Raw genomic sequence first — 24,367 nt, 5'->3', positions numbered from 1 at the left:
TAAAAAGCTTGTAAGATGCCGCATTGAGTACACAAACTAAATGAAAGATGGGAATAATTATTGTTTTTACTCAATCCAGAACAAGGTTGAATCCGGTTAACGTGAGTCCAAAAGCTAAGATTCCGGGTAAAATTATAAAAATCTTGGTACCACTCTAGAAGCCACATTAATGACTTGGTGTTGATAAAACTTCATCAAATGGATTATATTGGAATATTTAAGGTTGACTCCTTCAATTGAGACCGATAAAATCTCGGTTAAACGTGTATAAAACTAGGTTACCAAGCCAAACATTAGAAAATGCTTGCTACCACTCTAAAGGCCACATATATTATCCAATCTTAATAATATTTGTTATAATGACATTTTCTCGACCGAGTTCGAATCTTGGTAAGGTGTTTTTTTAAAACTTAAAACTAAGGCAGCATGTTAACTCTGAGAAAAACCTTGTTACCACTCTTGTCATAAATTAACTTAGGTAAGATGTGAACTCTTCTTAGTATTTAATAAAGAATATACTTAGTTTCTCTCAATTGACGACTATATTTAATAATAGTTATTTGCATTTATTGATATTGGACGTACGAATATTTGTAAAACCTTTTTCTGAGAAGGCAGCCTTTAGCAGTTGCACTATATGTCTGTCATCCTGTACATTTCATGTCTCAATCCTTACTTTATCGATGCGCATATGTTTACCATCATAAGATAACGCGTCAGCCGTCACCCAACCTCAACGGTCGAGGGCATTTATACTGGTTAAAAGTCAAGTGTGGCCGTACTTCAGCTTGAATATCCCTCTCCCAGCTAACATTTGCCATATACGACGGTCTTATGAAATAACTTGGCACTGACAAAATAACTACAAAAATCTAGCCCAAGTTGAAGGTCGCAAGTCAAGGTCAAACGTAACATTAGGCCATACATCCGCTTGAATCTGCTTGAAAATCATATATAAACCATAACTTGTCCACGTTTTGGTCAATTTTGAAATAGTTTGGCACATATGCAATCCATCTGAAGACGACAAATGGCTTATTATATGTGTCTCTGTACCTCAAAGGACGAGTTCAAAGATCATAGTTGATTATAAAACAGATTGTTACGTCATGTGTTATTCGTGATGTTATTTTAAGATTACTTATAAATTTTAAGATTACTTATAACAATCATCAATCGTTAGGAGAAGGCATCTCATGCATACATATCTTCTCCTCACCTAAATTGTTAAGGAAACATCTATCAATCTAAGTCAAAAGTCGCATTTGATCAGCTTTAAACAGCTTTACAATTATGTTGTTAGCCATAATTTTGCCATGTAGTAATGGATTTCAAAATGACTTAGAATAAATGGTCTTCTTCATGACCTGACGTTAAACGTACTACACACATGTCCTTATCGCAAAGGTAAAGGTCGCATTTAAAATCCGATTCGGTTATAACCTAGCAAATATGGACTGTAACTGTTTCATTCCTAATGTATCAATTAGGTTATTTGACAACCTTTAGGGCACGGCATAAAGTGTGTAAAACCTGTCTCTCTATCTCAGAGGTCATGGTAACACTTAGAAGGCAAAGGTAGAATTTGGTTATAATACAGCTTATTCAAGCTATAAATTTTCAGGTGAAGTTTTCAACAATTCGTGTCACTGTCCTCCTGTGAGCGTTAAAGGACCCTCATTGCCCTCTTGTATCTATTCTTTATTAACATAATAGTGTTTAATTTTTTAGGCATATAAAGCTCATCGTCATTAACAGAAATATACAATAACAGCTTGCGTTTAAAGTATATACAAAACATACATCAGCTTTTAGAAAGATCGATTTTAATAAACAAGATAGGAACTTGTTTTCGTTAAATTTTCTCAGAATAATGGTTTGAATGATATCTTGGCTGGGTTCAAATATTCAGACACCCCATTATATCACAGACATCGAAAACGCTTCTCAAAACAGTGTTGTTCCTTTTTGTTTCAGGTTTGCAATTATTAATATTATGATGTTGTGAACTCACTGTTTTTATGAAAAGTTGGCTGAAGTAATAATACATTTACAATTCACAATATAATTGATATGTCTTCTTCACTTGAGCTAAATAATTAAAAATAACTCGACTACAGGTTGAAGTCACAAGATAGTTCGGACAGAATAAAAAAGTATAAAACATGACCAATTCATAATCTTTATGTTCTATGGAATAATTAACAACATGTTCAAATTTATATAACCGTTATGTCCAAATAATGTCATTTTGTCAAGTACTGAAACGCGTATTGCCCATATCTCATGTAATTGTACGTATTAAGTTTGGAAAATGCTAAACGACAGCACGGTTTTTAAAATCAAACAAGTTTAACATATGGAAAATATGGTTAAACAAACTATTGCCATTATTATTGAGAATTACTATTTTATCCACAATTGTTTATTATTGGAATTAAACGCATATAACTAATGTATGTTTTACAGGGACTTCGCATGCAAACACTTGGCTCAATAAATACAAACGCTATTGCATTCTGGGATGTGGCTGACATAAGACTATGGCGACTCTATCCTCTGTGTTCACTGAGAAGGAAAAGACAAACTGGCTGAAGGCGTGGCTAATAATTGACTTTGCAAAGACTGGTTTAGAACAATTTGTGGGGAGCGAGGCTATCACCTTTCACGCAAACATATACAACACTGTTTGGTTAAGTATTCAGTCGCGTACCACGTGTTCAGGCTGTCACACTGCAAACTTGGTGAAATGCCCAACACGAGGCGTATGCAATAATCGAGGAGCAAATAACACATGTAAATCAATGCATGATACCTTGGCAAAACAACCACGACAATGTCCTGTTAATGTGTGTAATAAAGTCCATGACGAGATATTTAAGCAGCATAAATTTAACAAACCGTCATGGAAGAATACGATGGCGCAACAATGGACAGCAAATCCATGGCAATTGGCCAAGGCATATTTTCCTCCAGACGGATATGCCGGAAATACTTCAGTTAAAGATACAGACTTCAACGGAATCATCAGTTTTATGATGAACTGCAAACATTTTGACAACAAGTTTTCATTCCCAATAGCTCCAGGAAAACACAATCCTCCATGTGTGCTGACAAAAGTGAGTGTATTCTCTTTTTTCATTATTTTCTCTCATATGAAGAGTATATTTTAATTGAATTGCCCGCCGTCTATTCAGCCAAGTTTGGTACCATTTATGTTAAAAGCTACTGTCTTGTACCACCAAACAATTATCAGTGTATCTTACATCTGCATTGAGTGCTATTAGATATCATATAGCTAAATTTTGTAATAAAGTTTATGAAAATAGTAATATTAACCTATTTTGGTCAATAAAAAACACCTAAGAAGTTATTGATAAAATTGAAAATAAAAAATATAAGGTGTCGCAGGTAAGTACTTATGATTTTTCGACACTATATACAACGCTTCCTCACGCTTTAATAAAATCCAAACTTGTTTCTTTGATTGAAAAAACTTTTGCAAGAGAGAAATGTTTGTATCTAGCTTTAAACACTAAAACAGCTTTTTGTACTAATCAGATATTAGATAATTACATCATTTGGACTGGTCTTGACTTTTGTGCAGCACTTACTTTTCTTTTGGATAACTTGTTTGTTGAATTTAATGGTAAAATATTTAAACAAATTATTGGCGTTCCTATGGGTACTAATTGTGCGCCACTTATAGCTGACCTTTTTTATATTGTTATGAAAGCTAATTTATGTTAGAATTATCTAAAACTAAGCAAGTAGATTTGATTAATTGTTTTAACCTTACTAGTAGGTACATTGATGACATACTTAATTTAGATAATTCATTATTTAAACAATATATTCACAAAATCTACCCAAAAGAACTAGTCTTAAATAGATCGTGTATATCCAATACAGACGCTGCGTTTTTAGACTTACATTTAACTATTAATAATAATTTGATCAAAACTAGTTTATATGACAAACGGGACGATTTTAACTTTGAAATTGTGAATTTTCCGTTTCTAGATGGCAACATCCCTAAAGGACCTTCCTATGGTATTTACATTTCGCAGTTGGAACGTTATGCCAGAGCATGTTCGTGTATTAAAGATTTAAATGATCGTAATCTAATATAAACTAAAAAATTGCTAAAACAAGGCTTTTTGTATCATAACTTAAGAAATAAATTTGCTAGATTTTACTCTAAGTATGGTGATTTAATTTCAAAATATAATGTTTCTTTAAAATGGCATTTAAATAATGGAATCTCCCATCCATCATTTTACGGAGATGTTTTGAAGCGTGTCCGCAAATTAAAATATGTTAAACCAAATGTTCATATTAAACTTTTCAATTTAATTAACTTGTTTTTATCAAAAGGATACGATGCTTATGTACTTAAAAACACGTGTTTGATGGTTTTCGATTCACTATATCTTTCTTCCCTTAAAATTTGGAATCATTAGTGATATTATAGGCATTTGTCACTGCTGAATAAAATTGTGTCATTGTGTCGTATGAACAAATCTGCATGTAAACTACATTTGGACTCAAATCGTACATCAAATCATTTCTGTCTTCAGTTGTCAAAACACCTATATACTGTTTGATTCCAATAATGTCGCTTTAATGGAATTACCATTTGTATTCATTTGCTTCTTAATATTAAATCACGTAAACTTGTTTTATTAGTAGCACAGCCCGATTAATATTTTTATTTAGTACTGCCCTTGGAATTTGTTCACGTCATTGTGTCATTATGGATTTTTGTGACGTCATACGACCGACTTTCCCAGTTGTAATCTGCATGCATAGGTCATTGGGTTTATAACGTTCCATTTTATTTATATTTTCTCTCTGATAGGCGTTTCTTGTTTGATTTAATTATTTTTAATTTGTTTAGCAGTCACATAAACAACCAAGCTATGTAATATGGAATTTTTACACCCATTATTGCTGCTTCTTCCTGTATTTGCGCGATGATTATCTGAGATATTAACTCTATGATTCTACATTCTCAAATCTTTTCTATAAAGAAGGAATGTAGTTGACAATTGTTAATAGTTTTATTTGATCGTTCGTCAAAAAGTTGTAATTCTGTTACTCTTGTATCTTCAATGCAATTGAGTAATTAAATAGTAATTCAATTGTATGCGTTTTAATTCCCTTTTATTATTGTTTAATTTGAGTTACAATGCTATGACGTTAAATTTTATTTACACTTGAATGTATTATGAATATTGCTGGGCCAAGTGTGAGGTTGAGCGCTCTATAACCAGGTTTAAACCCCCAATGCTTTGCATTGACCGTTCCAAGGCGGTGACCCCAGCTTTATTCATATTTTGTGTTTATGTTGGTTTGTATTGTGCTGTATTGTGCTGTTTTGTACTGTTTGGGCAATCGGTCACTTGCCTTAAATAAAGGACCAACTAATTGTTTTAATACAAATTCAATACTGCTCCAGCAGCTGGAGTTTCACTTCTTTATATTGCATTGCACAAAAGTTTGATGTGTGCTGCGTGGATGCAGTAGCGTGTATCCCCGTACATATCTTCGATGTTGTTATATTTTCAGCCTTCAGAGGCTGGTAGCGATATTGTGTTTTTATTATTTTTTAAGAAACCTTGTTTAAGACCTTTCTTATACTTAGATTCTTATACATTCTCTGTACTTATAAAGTAAACGTGTATGTTCATCAATTGAGAGTTCTGCAGGTTATACTGATTTTTTACAGACCATTATCTGACAAGCTGCCTCTTACTCTTTTATGTATGTTGACTTGGCAATGTGTATTAATGTGATTATAAGATTGGTGGTTTCGCCAAATAAAGAACCTATGGACAGATTGATTACAAAAAACCCGAAAGTTGTTCTCTCACCATTGAGAATTCCGATTACACGTAGTATTCATTTGCTGTTAAATTATAGACAATTACTTTTTTCTAAACCTACAGTCAAATTAAGTTTACTTCGAACATCTTTCATTGGAGGTACAATGCGGCTGGGTTGTAGTTCGCAGCGTAATTTAGCTCCGTGTAATCGGTATCCTACAATAAATAAGTGCAACTCCAGGAAGTGTTTATGTTGCAAGTTTTTAAATATGTCCTCTTTTATTCTTTCATCGGTTAATAACCGCAAATTTTCAGTTAATATTAAATCCGATGTCTCATGAAATTCTATGCATGTGGTTTATGTTATTACTTGAAATGTACCCTGTTGTGGTGCGCAATACGTTGGGCAGACGGGTAGATCACTTAAAACACGTTTTAGGGAACATTTTTTTAAAATTAAAAATAACAATAAATTTTATAACTTCATTTACCAGCACTTTAATAAAACAGGTCATAGCGTAACTAATATTTCAATTCAACCTGTGGAGCAACTTATTTTTAATAATAGTACTTCAAGTCAGTGCCAATTAAAAGCAAGGTGCATGTCAGAATTTGAATGGATTAAACGTTTGCAATCAGCTTACCCACTTGGATTAAATGATAATATTCTAAATGTTGGAACAATTTCTAAAAATAAATCGATTAATTCATTTTCTCTGTTTAGTAAACGTCTAAGAAATAAACGTTCACATGGCATTAGGAAAAATGGTAACTTAAGGCGTAAATTTAAACGTCTGCTTTCTTTAAATTATTGCTACACAGTATTACAAAATGGGGGTAAACATAAATTACTAAGTGCACTTTGCTCTCTTTCTGTTTCTTCGTTGGCGCATATTGATAAGGAATGTAAACTTATTTTACTTCAATCTGACCCTCTATATGAATGTGCTTGTATTATTGAATCTTTCACTGACTACTATCTTAAACCTTTTATTGAAAATGTACTTAACAAAACTAGAAATCGTATCAAAATTGAGTTTTGTAACAAAGGTCTTGATTTAATTGACCTTCCTAAAATATTCAATGATAAAAATGTACGTCGGTTGATTCCCCCTTATTTCCGCAATACTGAATCACCACTTATTTGCTACAAATATAGTAAACCTGTAAGAAGTATCGTTTTTAATTATAATTCTATTTCCACAGATTTAAATGTAATAAGAAATTGTCCTACATTATGTGACTGTACTAGTTCTAAATATATATATGGTCCAGTTGGACATGTTATTACTGGGGACCTTAATTTCATTCAAAATAAAAACCTTAGAAATTTGCTACGCAGAGGCCCTAAGTACAGACTGCCTATTCCTGTTGATTTTGATGACTGCATTAAGAATATCGTAACTTCCTTACATGATTATTGCACTAAATGGTGCAGGAAGGAAAATGCTGAAATTACTGCACTCAATGATTGGAAAACAAAAATATTTAGTATGGCCATGAATAAAATATGTTTTTATGATACACATCCTTTGGCCCTACCACATTCACCTAAATTTAATAAACAAAATCTCTGTAAATTGCTTGAAGACTTAAAATCTAAATTCGTCTTAGTTCCTGCTGATAAGGCTGCTAATAATGTTATCATAATATGACGAGTGTTTTATGTTCAAACTATTTCACAAGAACTTTAACAAACTACATCATATTGTGAGTACAATAAACTACCTAATGAAATTATTACCGACCATATTGCCCAATGCATAAAGTTAAATGTAATAGTCAATATTACTGACAAGAAATTGCCATCACTTTACTGGATACCTAAATTACATAAGACGCCATATAAAAGTCGTTTTATCGCTAATTCAGTGTCTTGTACCACCAAACAATTATCAGTGTATCTTACATCTGCATTGAGTGCTATTAGATATCATATAGCTAAATTTTGTAATAAAGTTTATGAAAATAGTAATATTAACCTATTTTGGTCAATAAAAAACACCTTAGAAGTTATTGATAAAATTGAAAATAAAAAATATAAGGTGTCGCAGGTAAGTACTTATGATTTTTCGACACTATATACAACGCTTCCTCACGCTTTAATAAAATCCAAACTTGTTTCTTTGATTGAAAAAACTTTTGCTAGAGAGAAATGTTTGTATCTAGCTTTAAACACTAAAACAGCTTTTTTTACTAATCAGATATTAGATAATTACATCATTTGGACTGGTCTTGACTTTTGTGCAGCACTTGCTTTTCTTTTGGATAACTTGTTTGTTGAATTTAATGGTAAAATATTTAAACAAATTATTGGCGTTCCTATGGGTACTAATTGTGCGCCACTTATAGCTGACCTTTTTTTATATTGTTATGAAAGCGAATTTATGTTAGAATTATCTAAAACTAAGCAAGTAGATTTGATTAATTGTTTTAACCTTACTAGTAGGTACATTGATGACATACTTAATTTAGATAATCCATTATTTGAACAATATATTCACAAAATCTACCCAAAAGAACTAGTCTTAAATAGATCGTGTATATCCAATACAGACGCTGCGTATTTAGACTTACATTTAACTATTAATAATAATTTGATCAAAACTAGTTTATACGACAAACGGGACGATTTTAACTTTGAAATTGTGAATTTTCCGTTTCTAGATGGCAACATCCCTAAAGGACCTTCCTATGGTATTTACATTTCGCAGTTGGTACGTTATGCCAGAGCATGTTCGTGTATTAAAGATTTTAATGATCGTAATCTAATATTAACTAAAACATTGCTAAAACAAGGCTTTTTGTATCATAACTTAAGAAATAAATTTGCTAGATTTTACTCTAAGTATGGTGATTTAATTTCAAAATATAATGTTTCTTTAAAATGGCATTTAAATAATGGAATCTCCCATCCATCATTTTACGGAGATGTTTTGAAGCGTGTCCGCAAATTAAAATATGTTAAACCAAATGTTCATATTAAACTTTTCAATTTAATTAACTTGTTTTTATCAAAAGGATACGATGCTTATGTACTTAAAAACACGTGTTTGATGGTTTTCGATTCACTATATCTTTCTTCCCTTAAAATTTGGAATCATTAGTGATATTATAGGCATTTTTCACTGTTGAATAAAATTGTGTCATTGTGTCGTATGAACAAATCTGCATGAATACTACATTATAGGCATTTGTCACTGTTGAATAAAATTGTGTCATTGTGTCGTATGAACAAATCTGCATGTAAACTACATTTGGACTCAAATCGTACATCAAATCATTTCTGTCTCCAGTTGTCAAAACACCTATATACTGTTTGATTCCAATAATGTCGCTTTAATGGAATTACCATTTGTATTCATTTGCTTCTTAATATTAAATCACGTAAACTTGTTTTATTAGTAGTACAGCCCGATTAATATTTTTATTTAGTACTGCCCTTGGAATTTGTTCACGTCATTGTGTCATTATGGATTTTTGTGACGTCATACGACCGACTTTCCCAGTTGTAATCTACATGCATAGGTCATTGGGTTTATAACGTTCCATTTTATTTATATTTTCTCTCTGATAGGCGTTTCTTGTTTGATTTAATTATTTTTAATTTGTTTAGCAGTCACATAAACAACCAAGCTATGTAATATGGAATTTTTACACCCATTATTGCTGCTTCTTCCTGTATTTGCGCGATGATTATCTGAGATATTAACTCTATGATTCTACATTCACAAATCTTGTCTATAAAGAAGGAATGTAGTTGACAATTGTTAATAGTTTTATTTGATCGTTCGTCAAAAAGTTGTAATTCTGTTACTCTTGTATCTTCAATGCAATTGAGTAATTAAATAGTAATTAAATTGTATGCGTTTTAATTCCCTTTTATTATTGTTTAATTTGAGTTACAATGCTATGACGTTAAATTTTATTTACACTTGAATGTATTATGAATATTGCTGGGCCAAGTGTGAGGTTGAGCGCTCTATAACCAGGTTTAAACCCCCAATGCTTTGCATTGACCGTTCCAAGGCGGTGACCCCAGCTTTATTCATATTTTGTGTTTATGTTGGTTTGTATTGTGCTGTATTGTGCTGTTTTGTACTGTTTGGGCAATCGGTCACTTGCCTTAAATAAAGGACCAACTAATTGTTTTTAATGAAAATTCAATACTGCTCCAGCAGCTGGAGTTTCACTTCTTTATATTGTTGTAAATTTAGATATTAATTCTGCAAAAGTTGTATCAACACATCAGTTAAAGAAAGCAGTCAAGCTATAACTTTTTCTTGGCACAATCTTTTTTATCCGGCTGAAGTACTGTATATAGACTTTTTGCCGTAATGTCATTACACGAACTCACTTAACACTTAATCTTGGCCATCACAAAGCCACCGATAAGCGATATTTCTTGTTTCGGCATGCCGTTGCTCATTTTAGCGCAATCGAGTGCAAAGAACAGGTTTGCAATATTTGTGATCGCCCGGTGTCCTGCACCCGAGTTTTCGTCTGATTGTGTTTGCGTCTTCATAATACGGTAGGATGACCCATTTTCATTTTTAATGGATATGGTCCGTTTATTTGTGAAAAGTCGAATATTACAGTTAGGTAACTAAATATGTAATAAAATAAGTTTAAAATACATCGTATCGAACAGAATGCAGTCACTATTAAGAAAATATTTGATAATGCCGAGTACTTTTCAAAAGTAAATATAAGTTTATATGTTCTTTTGAAACGTCGATGTATTTTTATAATACAAAGGTTTCGGCGCTAGGGCGGCAGAGGCGGCGGCCGCCGCCCAAATATTTTCGGCAAAAAGGAAATTTCGGCAAAGAACTGTTTTCGTTTTTTTTTTAATTTCAAAACCCGTATATTTGAAAATATCTTTACCACGAATCAAGATAATCACGCTTTCGCGGTTATGACACGTGTATTATTGATGGTCATCACCCGCCCGCGGTAATATACGTGTCAATTTTGTTGTTCATTGATCGGTCTCTTTTATAATGATAATCCCTTTATTCTTAAGTAATTAAACATGGGAACTTTAATTGTCGTTATGATCTTAGCCTTTGCTTCTTTTTATTAATATAAAGGAAAGTAATGACATGAAACAAATGTGCCGGTATCCAATAGTCCTCAATTATTACAAAATGAAAGATGGATCAAGATACTAGTACCTGAATTAATTGCAATAACTCAAAGTAAATCGATAGTTCTAAAAAACTTATTTAATATTTTTACCACCTTTTTGTGACATTTCAATATGTCAACTCCAAACCAACTTAATGAATTTCAAATAACCAGAACAGAATTTCGGGAAAAAATTCCCGAAGAGCGTTCTTTCAACCAACACGATCCCTATTGTTGTGTCGCCTGCTACAAAGCACAAACTGCGACATATAGGGATTACTTCTCCATCGTTTGTCTGGCTGTCACAACTTTTGTCAATCAGTATATGCCTGCAATAGACGTTTATACGGTCAGGTATCAGTATAAAGAAGTGAAACTTCAGCTGCTGGAGCAGTATTGAATTATTATTTTTAACAATTAGTTGGTCCATAAACACACCAGAATGCGCCATTTGATGCTAAAATTTGCAAACGAGAGGGTGATACCCCCTCCCATACCCACCCACTCCGCCGCCCCAATGTCAATTTGCTTTCGACGCCCCTGTAATAGCATATTGCAATCGTACATTATCAAATACATGTATGAGACGCGGTTTAAGTAAAATAAAATTCATTAGATTAGAGACCTAAATTAAACCTAATTAAAAACACATAAAATCAGTAAAATATTTCCTGTGAACTGGAATAAAGAGTAAAGCACTTCATGTATATTGCATTGCATCGCGTTGTAAATATGTATTGTATGCATTAGGCAAAATTATCCTCTTAAAGCATGTGTATTGTCTATACCAATCATGTTGGTTTAATTATGCACGATTGTCTGTGAGGCAAACTTTCGAATAAGTACTCCGACACTATTTAGCGTACATACTTCACACTCTACTGTATTGTTCAGAATAATGACCTTGTATGAAATTTATATAAAAAAAATCAACACATTGCTTCATTTATAAAACATATTATGCCCATTCGAAGTAGGCAGCATATACCAGTCGCCATTACTGTTTTTCGTTTGTATGTCTCTAATTCTTTGAGAAAAATCATGTCTCTGTCAAAATTGTTCCATATATTGGGGTCTTTAGATTACCTTTAGCCTTGTCCACTATCAAAAAACGACATGTCGCCCTAAAACTCCTCTCCGTGCAAGAGTTTTGTTTTACTGATGGGGGAAAAGTCACGGAGCCTTAAATTTAGCGCGTGGAGTTGCTTTTGTGAGAAAACACGCTTGTTTCCTCCAAAAAGACTACTTGTATGTTCAAGATGTTTTAATGCGCATCATGTTTATTCCATTTTTACAATCTTTACAAGAGAATCTTCCTCTGCTTAGAATTATTAAAACCCACGAATGGTTTCTCAAATTCATGCATGCTTGGTCACTTTGTCCGATAAACACTTAGAAATGTATTACATTCTGGAAAAAAATAGCCCACACAATAAATATTACTAGTTATTCGCAAGGAGGCAGTAAATTGTAAGGGGTCATTGACCCCTTGCATCGCATTGTCAACATACTATAATTGTATATGTTTAAACCACTAACCGGTAAGCTCATACGAAAGTGATGCAGACTTTGACGATTCCATCATAGATTGTTGTTGTGTTTTGCTGCCATTTACTAAACCTGCCGTGAATATTGTTGCCAATTAAACACAGACAAATTAATGAGTAATCATGAAATTAATTACTTACTGATATAACTCATTTACACTTTCGTTCAATAATATACCAAAAACATTTTCTTTAAACAGTGTTTCACATTTTTATATCATTAAAATATTTATTTTGCCACGCCGTTAGCTTTATTTATTATTATAGTGATTTTGCAAGCTATTCCAAAAAAGGTTCCCTTTCTCCTAATAGCATGTTTTTCAACATAATGTTTTGTTTCATAGTAAAATACCTATATAGTTGCTTTTCAAACCCACCTTATTTTTTGGACCACTTACAGTGTTTTTTTTTCATTCAAAATCGGGTCCGGTGATCGGCCCCATTCCCAGCGAAAAAAGTATATATTTTCCCAAATGGGAGCTTAACATTTCAAATTTAAGGTTTCAAATTGTATATATATATATATATATATATATATATATATATATATATATATTGTTAGATCTTTATATTTGGTTCATCTCCATAAGTTCAACCTTAGTAAATATAATACTGAAAACACGTGTACCTCAAATTAGAAGCATTTTTAGCAAAACCACAATAACATAAATGTCCCAATTTTAGTCAAAACGCCGCGAATTCTCCCAATCCAAAGGAACCCGGCCCCATTCCCAAAATGGTGAAAAAACAACACTGTGACTTATAAATTAACAACATGTTACTTTATGTAATTACAATTTTAATCATCTGTGTCAATGCAGACAATTCATGTATTTACCCTTGTTGTTCACAAGTAAGGGAAAGAAATACGAATTTATTAATGTAATTCAGTCATTATATAAACAAATCAAACACTACACCACACAAAGCTTTTGTTACACAAATATTTATCGACTACATAATTTTTATGCAAAGTACAATTTATAAGCATGAACGTGTGTAGGCATTCATATATAATGCTATTGCAGTGTTATTGCGAGGCAGCAATATCGCAAATTTATTGCACAATTTTCACAAATTTCCACCAAAAATTGAACAAGTTGCGATTAATGGCGTATACATTATTGGGAAGCGAGTCATCAAATCGCTAAATTAAATCGGGGACGATAATTTTTCTTCAAAAATTCGATCTAGGGCTGGTTACTAATTGGTTGAATCAAATATGGCGCAGCCAGCTTAGCCAATCGAAACATAATGTATTTGAGATACTTCTCCGTATTGGAACGTATACGCTTTGTTTTCCCAGATGGTGTTGTTATCTGCAAAACAAAATCTGATTGCAAATTCACGTTTATCAACGATATATCCTTGCAGAAAAAAAATCAACATTTAAACACGCTATTGTTAAAGGACGTATGCAGCAGTTTTAATGAACACTTTGTTACATCTAGAATTTGATAATTTTTGGTATTTAGCTAGAAATATCTGTTGTGGATAGAAAATAAAAATCATGGGTCACCGATGTTGTTAATTTGCTATTCGCATTAGAACAACAAGCCTAATTCAGCCTAAATCTTTTTACAAATAAGGTAATAACACAATCAATTGAGTAAATTAAAGAGAAAAACAACCTCTATTTCTCTCTAAATGAACAGAACAGAACATTAGTTTATTTACGACTTGTACAATAGACAATCCCAGAATCGATTAATTGACCGCCGCCATATTGGCTATCACGTGACCCCGCCGCCATCTTGGTACTGAAGAATTTCACAGATAGCAGCGTTCTACATGGGTGACATGTAGAACGCTGTTATCTGTCAAATTCTTCACGTAATGTTAACGGCCGAATTTGCTGTTTTGTTCATGTCCGCAGTCTAAAGTAAACTTTGTGATATTTATCGTTTATAATTCCGCAGATGTTAATTAGCGAAATTTTTAAAAATGTATGACCATGATATATAATTTCTTAGAAGATCAGTTATCTGCCTTTGATTAAAACATTATTATTTCTTTATAAAAAAGTATATAGTTCCAGATATACCCATTCAAAAATGTATATGATTCAATACCGATACAGATTTTTTTATTGAATAGTACATATCTTTGTTTTTTCTAAAGATTTATTATTTCTTTATTAATATTTCTTATTAAAGTATCGTTTGTAAGGTAATGTCAAAGCTCTAGCTGAAATCAAATTTGTGATTTAAACTAAAATTCGTCCAGAAATATTTATAAGCGAAACTCTGTCAGATTTCATGTAGAGGCACACTTTTCTTATTAAAAAGTATATGGTTTTGTCTAAAACTGTGTTGTTTTTTATTAAAATATTTTATTTAAAAATCGCTTCCAAACAAACATGTCTAAGCGGAAAATGATTTTGTGATTTTAAATTAACTATTCCAGGGGATATTAATTAGCGACAATGTGTAAGATGTCAGAACATGGCAGTTTTTTTAATTGAAAAGTGAATGTCTGCTTTTGCTTATAACTTTATTTTTATTTAATCATTTAAATACCATTCTAATCTTCGTATCAAAGTATGTAGCTTGTAGAAACTGTGTTTGTCCTGTTCTTAATATGTACTTAATTGTTTGCTTGCTTAACTTTATTTTCTTAATACAATCTAAATTTACGATAAAAATGCTCGACATGACACATATGTAGTCATACTTAAACTTAGATAGTCCCAATAATGTTTGGTACATTCCGTCAACGCATTAATTTCTTTCTGAAATGTTCACTATACAGTTAAGATTTAAATAAACTATTAAAACACGACGCAGTGTTGTTGTTGTTTTTTTCTCGGCCATTACGGATTGTCAATTTAAATAATTAAATTAAATTATTTAATGGTCAAAACACCCAGTTCAATAAGTGATTAGCCTCCCCTGATGAGTTGTCGTTCTTAAATTGATTCAACTTCCGGTTAGCAAAGAATTCCAAGCTGGCGACGAACAATGAAGTAGAGTGTGACATAGTTTTTGAACGGTTATCAGTGCGTGAATTACGATTATATCTGAAAGATCGAGGCGAAAATGTATCAGGAAATCGACCTGAATTGATCAAAAGAGCCAGGGGGCTCTTGAAATTAGGAAAGAGGACGCTAAAAGAGATTGAAATCTCAGACAACGTAGATCATGATGTTCGTCAATGTCAATTGTTTACAACGCCGCTCGGAGAGAAATTATCCACACCGTCGGAAATAAAAGAATGCTGGGATGAGAATTTAGATAAAGTTCCAAATTTTCGTAAAGAGTACTTGTATAACTATTTGGTATTAAGCAAATCAAGGACTCATGACAAGGAAAATAGGAATGCCAAGCGTCAATTGAAAGCGGCAGTGTTTTACGAAGACAGACATGTGCACAGTGTACGATACCACCAGATTACCCCAGAGTGTTCACATTGCTATGTCAGAGCAAAGGTTATACCATCCCTTCCAACAGACAATAAGAAAAAAGATTACGATGCTTGGGTCTGTCTGGCTAAGATGTCAGGAATGGTTCATTCTGCTGGCTGCAACTGCACTGCTGGGTAAGAACTAGGATAGAGTAAGACTATCAGATTCATGTAAAATCCATAAAGATTTGAGATTCGAAAACATATGTATACCCATGTAGTTTGAATAAAATATATCTTTGTTACACAATGCTTGAAACAGTTAAAAGTTTCATGAAACTAGTTCCAACTTACATGTACATGTAGATGCAAACTATATTTATTTGAAACTTTAATATAACCTGAGATATATATTGTTTTAAATGCAACTATCTGGCCACTGACGTTTATATGTGATGATTTAATTTTTTCATTTGACAAGAAAAGTAAGAAATTGATAATAAAAATTATGTTTAATTTCATTTCAGAGAGGGCGAATCATGCAACCATGTGGCAGCGCTGCTATATGCATTAGTTGACATTACAGATAAACGGAAAGATGGAACAGGAGCATCAACCTCAAAACCATGTAAGTGGAATAGGCCTCGGAAACGGAAACTCAGTCCTCAGAAGTCGCAAAACATTACTTTCAAAAAAATTAAATATGAAGAACAGACTACTGAACGTGAACCTAAACACAAGAAACAACTGAATAAATGTACAATGGACGGTGTAAAACCACTGAATCTTCATTCGCTATGTCTTAAATTAAAGAGCTGTGCCCCGAATGCAGCATTGCTGCTAAGTATGGAGACTGGAAAAGAAATTGTGCAACAAGCAGAGGATTTAAAACTCCCAAATTTGCATACAGTTCCATATATGTATCATGACAGTGTAAGCATAGAGAACCCAGTCTGTAAAGAAGCGTTCCGAAACCATATGTCATCATTACATATAACAAGCGAGGAATGTGTACGATTAGAAAAAATGACAAAAGGTCAAAGCAAGAACGACATATGGATGGAAGCTAGGATAGGGCGCGTTACAAGTTCTATGTTTGGGACTGTATGCAAGAAGAGAGTGGATACAAAACCTGATAGTATCATAAAAAACATCATGAACTATTCTTCATTTGATACTGAAGCTACAAGGTGGGGGAGAAATCATGAAGCAGCAGCACGTCGAGTTTACCAGAATATCATTCAGACATCACATCCTGGATTGAAGGTTTTTGGATCTGGACTTGTTATTAATGTAGATCACCCACATTTAGGGACAAGTCCTGATGGTGTTGTGGACTGTTGTGAAAAGTGCCAGGACAGGTGTGGTGTTTTGGAAATTAAATGTCCATACAAACATAGGAATGCTTCTGTTTATGAGGCCTGTCAAGACAAATCCTTTTGTTGTTCTGTGCTCAAAGGAAAGATTTCATTAAAAAAGACACATTCTTTCTATTACCAAATCCAAGGTCAGATGGCATTGACTGGACGACATTGGTGTGACTTCTTTGTTTGGACATTGAAAGGACATTATGTTGAAAGAATTCCCTTTGATGCCAGTTTCTGGAAAGAAATGTCATCAAAGTTGAATTTGTTTTACGAACACTATGTTGTTCCAGAATTCTTTACGGAGCGTATTAAACGCGGAAAGGAACTTGTGTGAATGGATTCTTCGACTGATAATGTGATTCATCAAACTGTGTGAATGGATTGATTCAATCATTGAATTCATATTGCTTGTGACACTAAGAGTTGAATTTGATAAAAGACAGTAAATAAGACAATTGATCATTCATTCTTAATATGTCGTTTGAATATATTGAGGTCCATTTATTAAATATATTCTGATTTCTATGTATGTTTTCAACACATAATGTGTTGTTGTTTAGATTTTGTTTTTAAATGCTGGAAATAAAAGTTGGTATGTCCTAATGTGTGCTTTTATCTTGCATGAAATCCAACATTCATCTTTATATCATAAGGTTTTAACCTGATAGCATACACAGATGGCCAAATAAAAAAAGTATGTGTTACACGCAGGTTTTGCCAGGTTTAGTCTTGAAATGTAGGATTCCATAAAAGCACTTATAATAATTTAAGTTAAACTCATAACAAAAGTCCCAGCTTAGCACAGATATCTTTAATTGCCTGAAACACATAACTTTTTGTTAGAGCCTAATCACAAAATATCCAAAGAATGGTACTTGTATCTTTATTCATTATCAATGCAAGCAACAACAAATAAATTAACAAAACAAATATAGCGCTTTAAATATTCAAACACACAATGAAATGTTGCGAAATATCACAAGCATGATTAGAATACTTCTTTAACCCTTTTCCACTCAGAAGCGAAGATAAAATCGCTATGTGCAAACAGCAAAATACCAGAACAGCCTGCAAGTAACTCGCAGTCTGTTCAGGTTTTATGCTTTTTGCTGCTCATCAGTATCTAAGGGTTGGAAATGAAGACTTGAAAACTTGAATCTAGTAAGAAAGGTCTTTAATTAAATGTAACTTTCTAAGGGAATATCAATGCAAGCAACAACAAATAAAATTAACAAAACAAATATAGCGCGTTAAATATTCAAACACACAATGAAATGTTGCAAAATATCACAAGCATGATAAGAATACTTCTTTAACCCTTTCCCACTCAGAAGCGAAGATAAAATCACTATGTGCAAACAGCAAAATACCAGAACAGCCTGCGAGTAACTCGCAGTCTATTCAGGTTTTATGCTGTTTGCTGCTCATCAGTATCTAAGGGTTTGAAATGAAGACTTGAATCTAGTAAGAAAGGTCTTTAATTAAATGTAGCTTTCTAAGGGAATACAAATGCATCAAAATATGTATCTATTAAAGTGGTAAAGGGTTAATTCATTTTTTTTAATTTGATAAAACTTATGGTTTTACAACCAATTATTTTGAATAATCATTGTTTTATTGTCTTAAGGGGATATCAACAGCTAGAAACTGTATTTTATTTTCTGAAAGTAATACATTTAAAAAGAACTCGATAAGATTTAATTACTTAAGTGTTGTTCCTTGATTTTTATTAAAATGACTTTGTGTTCGTTTTTGAATACTTGCTGTTACATTGTTGATATGCTCCTTAAAGTTTTCACACAATTCAGAATTTAATTCTTGTCAAAGCATTTAAGTCATTGAATGCAGAATTTTACACATGCCGTTACAGAATTTCTCATTTAGTGATCCTGTATCAAGGGAGGGTGAACATTTGACAAGGCAGCACATATCTTGAGTATATGCGATGCTTGTCTAGACATAGTAATCGGCATAACCCCTTGAAGTATGCGGAAATTCTTTAATCGTTCCATGGCACGTTCCACATCTATGCGAAGATTTGCGATTCTTCTTGTTTCTTCCACCTGTCGGCGATTAAAGCGCTGAAATTTCATGGGTGGAATTATTAGGTGTAGCCCCCTTGGGGTTGTCAAGTCCGATATTAAGAATCCTTTGTCCGCCATAACTGCATCTCCAGCCTCACGGAGTTCCAGCAGACCACTTTTAATAGTGATTTGTTTGTCACTTATACCACCACTCCACAAATCTGATACAAATGTTATCACACCAGTGGGACTAATTCCTATTAAGGCCTTCAATGTCATGTGTGATTTGTAATGTGAGTACAGTAACGTTTTGGCAGCCAATGATTGTGGATTTTGCGTGTAAAATTCTGTACAGTCTATTATAACTCTACAGTTTGGGTACTTCTTCTTAAATTTAGCTGGCATATTCTCTCTTATAAATCTTCTATATATCCATGGTATCATTGATGCCAATTTCACACTTAGATACATGATCCACTGCTTATTAATGTTACTGCAGGTTGCTTTTGAAATGCGAAATCTATACGCCAAGTCTTCTAAAAGCAAACCAAGTCTTAAGCGCATCAGAACTAGCAAAAATTCATCCACCAGTCGAAGCGTTCTAGGCCGTCCCTTGTTCTCCCCATTTCCTGATCGGTTGGTTCTTTCCTCTGCATCGTCCAGTTCGCTAAATATTGCATTGAAAACATCCTTGTTGGGCAAGCCGGTGTAAAACATACACATGTCATCACTTACAATGTCTTCAGCAACCAATTCCGGTTTGTTGCACTGAATCCCAATGTCTTTTTCAACACTACAGTTATTCATATCAGTCTGTGAAGATGTGTCACATGTCAGTTTTTGGAACAATGATAAGGTGAGATCTGTCTGTGTAGCCATGTCACACATGATCCAATCAGTTTGTATAAGCTTTGGTAGAGTCTGTGTCACAGTACATGTTTCCTTCACAGAACTAGTTATATAGTCATGCATTTGAACTGACACATGCTCTGACACAAAACAGGAGTTCAGAGAAGTGTTTTCATAGCAATCACTATCCCGGCTATCTTGGTTTTCTTGCAAGATTGCAGATGCCTCTGTTGTGTAACTTTCTTCCTCAACCTTAAAATAAAAGTAAAAAAATTAATTTCATGCTTAGAATTTCAAAAAAGCATTCAATATTAATGTATCTTTATTTCTTCAATGTGTTGAATGTCAAATTATTTTTAGTTCATTTGTGATTTATACCAGAACTTAATGATAACACATAATGCTTACAGTTCAGCGGAACAAAAATACATTGTAAATTTTGTTATCCTAGTGTTCCATCTATTATAAACACTTGCAAAAGCAAAAAGCATGTAACTGGTGTCGGTTTTATACACAATGCGGCCAATCTTAATTCAGAAATTATGAATGTTATTCAAAACAGAACTATTTAAAGAGAGATTATACAAATTTTATATGTGTTAAATTGTAATATATTGATGCAAATATGTTATAATAACACACAATATGCAAGAAAAATGATACATTAAAGAAGAATTTCATAAAATGCAGCAAATACTAAATAATGCCCCAAGCTGTTTGCGACGAAGATATTTCGTAGATATTTTCCTACAATTACCGAAGCATTTGTCTTTTTAGTTAGTGTTCGTGTGTCGTATGAATCGATATCGCTGCAAAAAATTTAAATGAACCGTTAAACTAAATTTAGATTCACATTGTACATGCATGATATACATGCTGGCCAATTTGGCTGTACAGTTGTTTTCGATTTCAGAATAAAACATCTACCTTATTTCACATTTTCGACACATGTTCTTCTTAATTTTTATTTAAATTTAAATTCAAATATGTGTATAATAAGTTGTTTTTTTTACAAATTTCATATAAATTCATGAATATTTGACAAAATCATACAGTCCCTATTTTTTTTCAAACATAACATATCTTTGTTTTTAAAATTCCATATTATTACATAATTTATTGAAATTAAGCAGGTTTCTCATAGAATGATTTTTTTTTATAGACTTAGTCCCTTTAATAACCATCAGTCTGGTCACTGAAACTGAAAGTAAAAACAATTTGACGAATAAGAATTCACATACCTCCGATGTTTTAAAGATCTTCTGCTTGTTGTTCACCATGAAGATACTGGGAATTTGGTTCTTGCTGTTGTAGACCCCATCGACAAAATGTGCTGAACACAGCCGATCGTTCTTGATCTTCAAAACGAAGCCAGTGCTGACAGTTTTCAGTCTTTTGATCCATAGTTTTCTCACTTTTTCGTCGGCTGGAAATCTATGCAACCTCACTTGTTTCCCATCTACTAATTTTCCCCGAAAATTACTGCAAATACAGCAGTAATTCCGTTTTTTCTCGGTTGATTTGTGTTCTAAATTCGATAAGTCGTCCATTGCGCAATAATTTGCTAACCACCGGAAATCGATGAATTACCTCCTCAGCGAAGAGCAGTAAAGGGGGGTAATTTTCAGGGGCGGTAACAACAGTTATTGAACTGGCTAAAAGAAGGTACTTGTGTTAGAAACCAAAACAATCACCTTATGTTCTAAATTAGACATCTTAACTCGCGTTTCATTCAATTGTGTTTCCATGTCATCTTCTCTGGTCACTATTGCACCTTGAAACTTTTCTATATCCTCTGTACGCGATAAGAGTTTCTCTTGATTCTTTCGGAGAGATTCAATTTGTGTCGTCGTTGCCGCCTTGTCCTACTCAAGACCTCGTCTCAACAGATGCGTCCGTCGCCTTACTTCCGCCGCTAAGCCTGCGACTTCTTTCACGCGAGTCTCTATATTAGAGAATCTCTGATCGGCAACGAAAAAATTCGCACTGCAATCAGCAACCTCACTGAGCCTTTTTTCAAATGAGGCCAATTTCTGATTTATCGCAGTCACCATAGTCGTGAGTTTCTGAATCAAACTTGTTTCGTCATTGAATTATCTTTTTACTTCATATCAAACACGATATCGTCCAGTCGTGCAGAGAGCACCTTTTCCCATGTTAATTCACACTGTCCACAATGGGAAAGCAAAACAAACGTCTCAATAAAATAAAATAAACAAGCAGATACATGTTTCTATTCCTGTTCTTTTGTTTTGAACGATGTAAAAATCTGACTATCCTTTATGTTTCTTAATCGTGAACTGCTTTGCATTTCGTTACCATGTTTCTGATAATAAAGCGAAAGGCTCATGTGAAAATATCAAAGACGATTTCAAGTACCAATTATTTCTACTGAATGTGAAACTCAAGTACCAATTAATGTACTCTCTAATTCTTCAAACATGCAGATGTTTTATGCTTAATATAAGGCTTCATTAGTGCTCAATGAATACTTGAAGCACTTGATGATTCAGTGTAGACATTAAAACGGAACAAGAAGGTAAATCGGAAAAAAATAAATATAATAGTCTTGGATATTTTATATCAAGTACTAGAGACGCAAAAAAGATAACTTCCATATAGCACTTTGCGTAATTTTGCTGTCTTGTAAATGATGATATAAAGGCTCACTTTTGTACAATTGAACATAATTTCGTATCAAGATTATTTTTATAATATAATCCATCACGTTTATCAGCAAGTCAAATATCAAATGAATGTCGCCACAACAAAGACACTTTAACAAAATACGAAGTACAGTCACTTAGTCACAAGGGCATTGTACTTGGAAAACGGGATATCGCTCTTTGCACAAAGACAGAAAAGAACGAACACATTAATGACGCAATTTAGCAAAAATAAATTATACAAATCGTTTTAAGGCGATTGCTTCATGTTTACGATATTACTTAGGACAAGTGGGTTCACAATTTATACTGAAAAAGCAACATATCGCGAATGGTTGTAATTGTGTTGTTTGTTTTTATACCTCTATATGCAGATGTCATATTAAATGATACAAAAACAACTATTTGTTACTAAGCAAAGACTACAAACTTGCACATGTTTTAATATGCTAAACGTTTAAAAATAAATTTGTCGAATCGACCACTGCATCGCAGAAAAATGAGAGGTAGGGTTTTGTGGTGTGGATTGCAAACACAAAATTAATCATAGCCTTGAATAACATAATTTCACTTGAACGTGTACGTATATACTGATAATATTTATCAAATCTACAGTTGCACATATAAACTATGCGCAAGGCTGTCTATACTTGAACCCTACTTAAACACTTAAATGTCGTTCTGAATATTGACGTGTTTATACTAAACTAACATCATCTCATCCGGGTGACTAATTTTGTGCCAGGGAAGATTAATATACATGTTTAAAGTACACATAAGCAAGCAATAAATAGGTCGTTATTAAATATCAATTCTGAGTATTACCAATATTAACAACATATCTACATGATTATGTTTGCATTTCTAAAAAATTAACTGATGAAAACTCAAAGCCATTATACATTCGACATTTTAGTTTAACGTTTGAATAGGCCATAGTCACACACACTTATTCCAAAAAAATAATGAACGCACCGTTGTTGTTCAGTAGCATACACATTCAAATAATTAAGCAAATAATCACAGATTGAAATATGTTTTAGAAAACAAGATTTGCTACGTGTGTAAAAAATAATGCAAAATAATACATCGATTAGCGATCTTAAGTATGTTCCCATACTGGGCAAACTGTGTTATTGGCATTAGATTTGTATTGTAGTGCTTTTCTGAACGTGTAATTATTGATGCTGTTTAAACAACGCCATTTTAGATATACATAAACCGTCAGTCATGATTTCAGGTTTAAATGAAGTTTTATTTTATTACTTTATTCATCATCAAACCAACTTTGTCTGACGCAGACCGCAAAGCAGTTCCACGATTTAGTGTTCGCAAGACAAACGCATTTGATGCAAATGGACGCTTAGTCATCGTGCGGTTGTTGCGCGGGCACCCTTAGATTGACGCATGCTTGTTATTTTTCAATGCGACACGCAAGACCTACGAATCTTGACATTGCCAAACATTCCGAATGTGTTCACAGATCTGACGCGCGGTTAAAACAATGTATTCGCACGATCCTCGCATCTTGATTTTCATACGCGCCACAGCAATGAATGGTTTCTTTTGTGGAATAACATGATTTTTTTTACAAAAAGAATTTAATTTCGTTTT

General features: G+C 33.1%; 2 protein-coding genes across 2 annotated transcripts in view; one reads left to right on the top strand and one right to left on the bottom strand.

Moving 5' to 3' along the window:
- Positions 1–24,367, top strand: part of LOC127841013 (uncharacterized) — a 64,784-nt gene that overhangs the window by 5,412 nt on the left and 35,005 nt on the right. The window lies entirely within an intron of this gene.
- LOC127841011 (uncharacterized) lies at positions 18,493–21,674 on the bottom strand. The gene is made up of 2 exons (XM_052369502.1): positions 21,329–21,674; positions 18,493–20,339 (listed from the first exon to the last, which is right to left on the bottom strand). The coding sequence occupies exons 1-2, from the start codon at positions 21,635–21,637 to the stop codon at positions 19,095–19,097; spliced, it is 1,554 nt and encodes a 517-aa protein (XP_052225462.1). The 5' UTR covers positions 21,638–21,674; the 3' UTR covers positions 18,493–19,094.

Source organism: Dreissena polymorpha, chromosome 8 (assembly GCF_020536995.1).
Source record: "Dreissena polymorpha isolate Duluth1 chromosome 8, UMN_Dpol_1.0, whole genome shotgun sequence".
In the NCBI taxonomy this organism is placed as follows: Eukaryota; Metazoa; Mollusca; class Bivalvia; order Myida; family Dreissenidae; genus Dreissena; species Dreissena polymorpha.
Note: the sequence above shows the minus strand (reverse complement) of the source record. Positions and strands in the feature narration are given on the sequence as shown.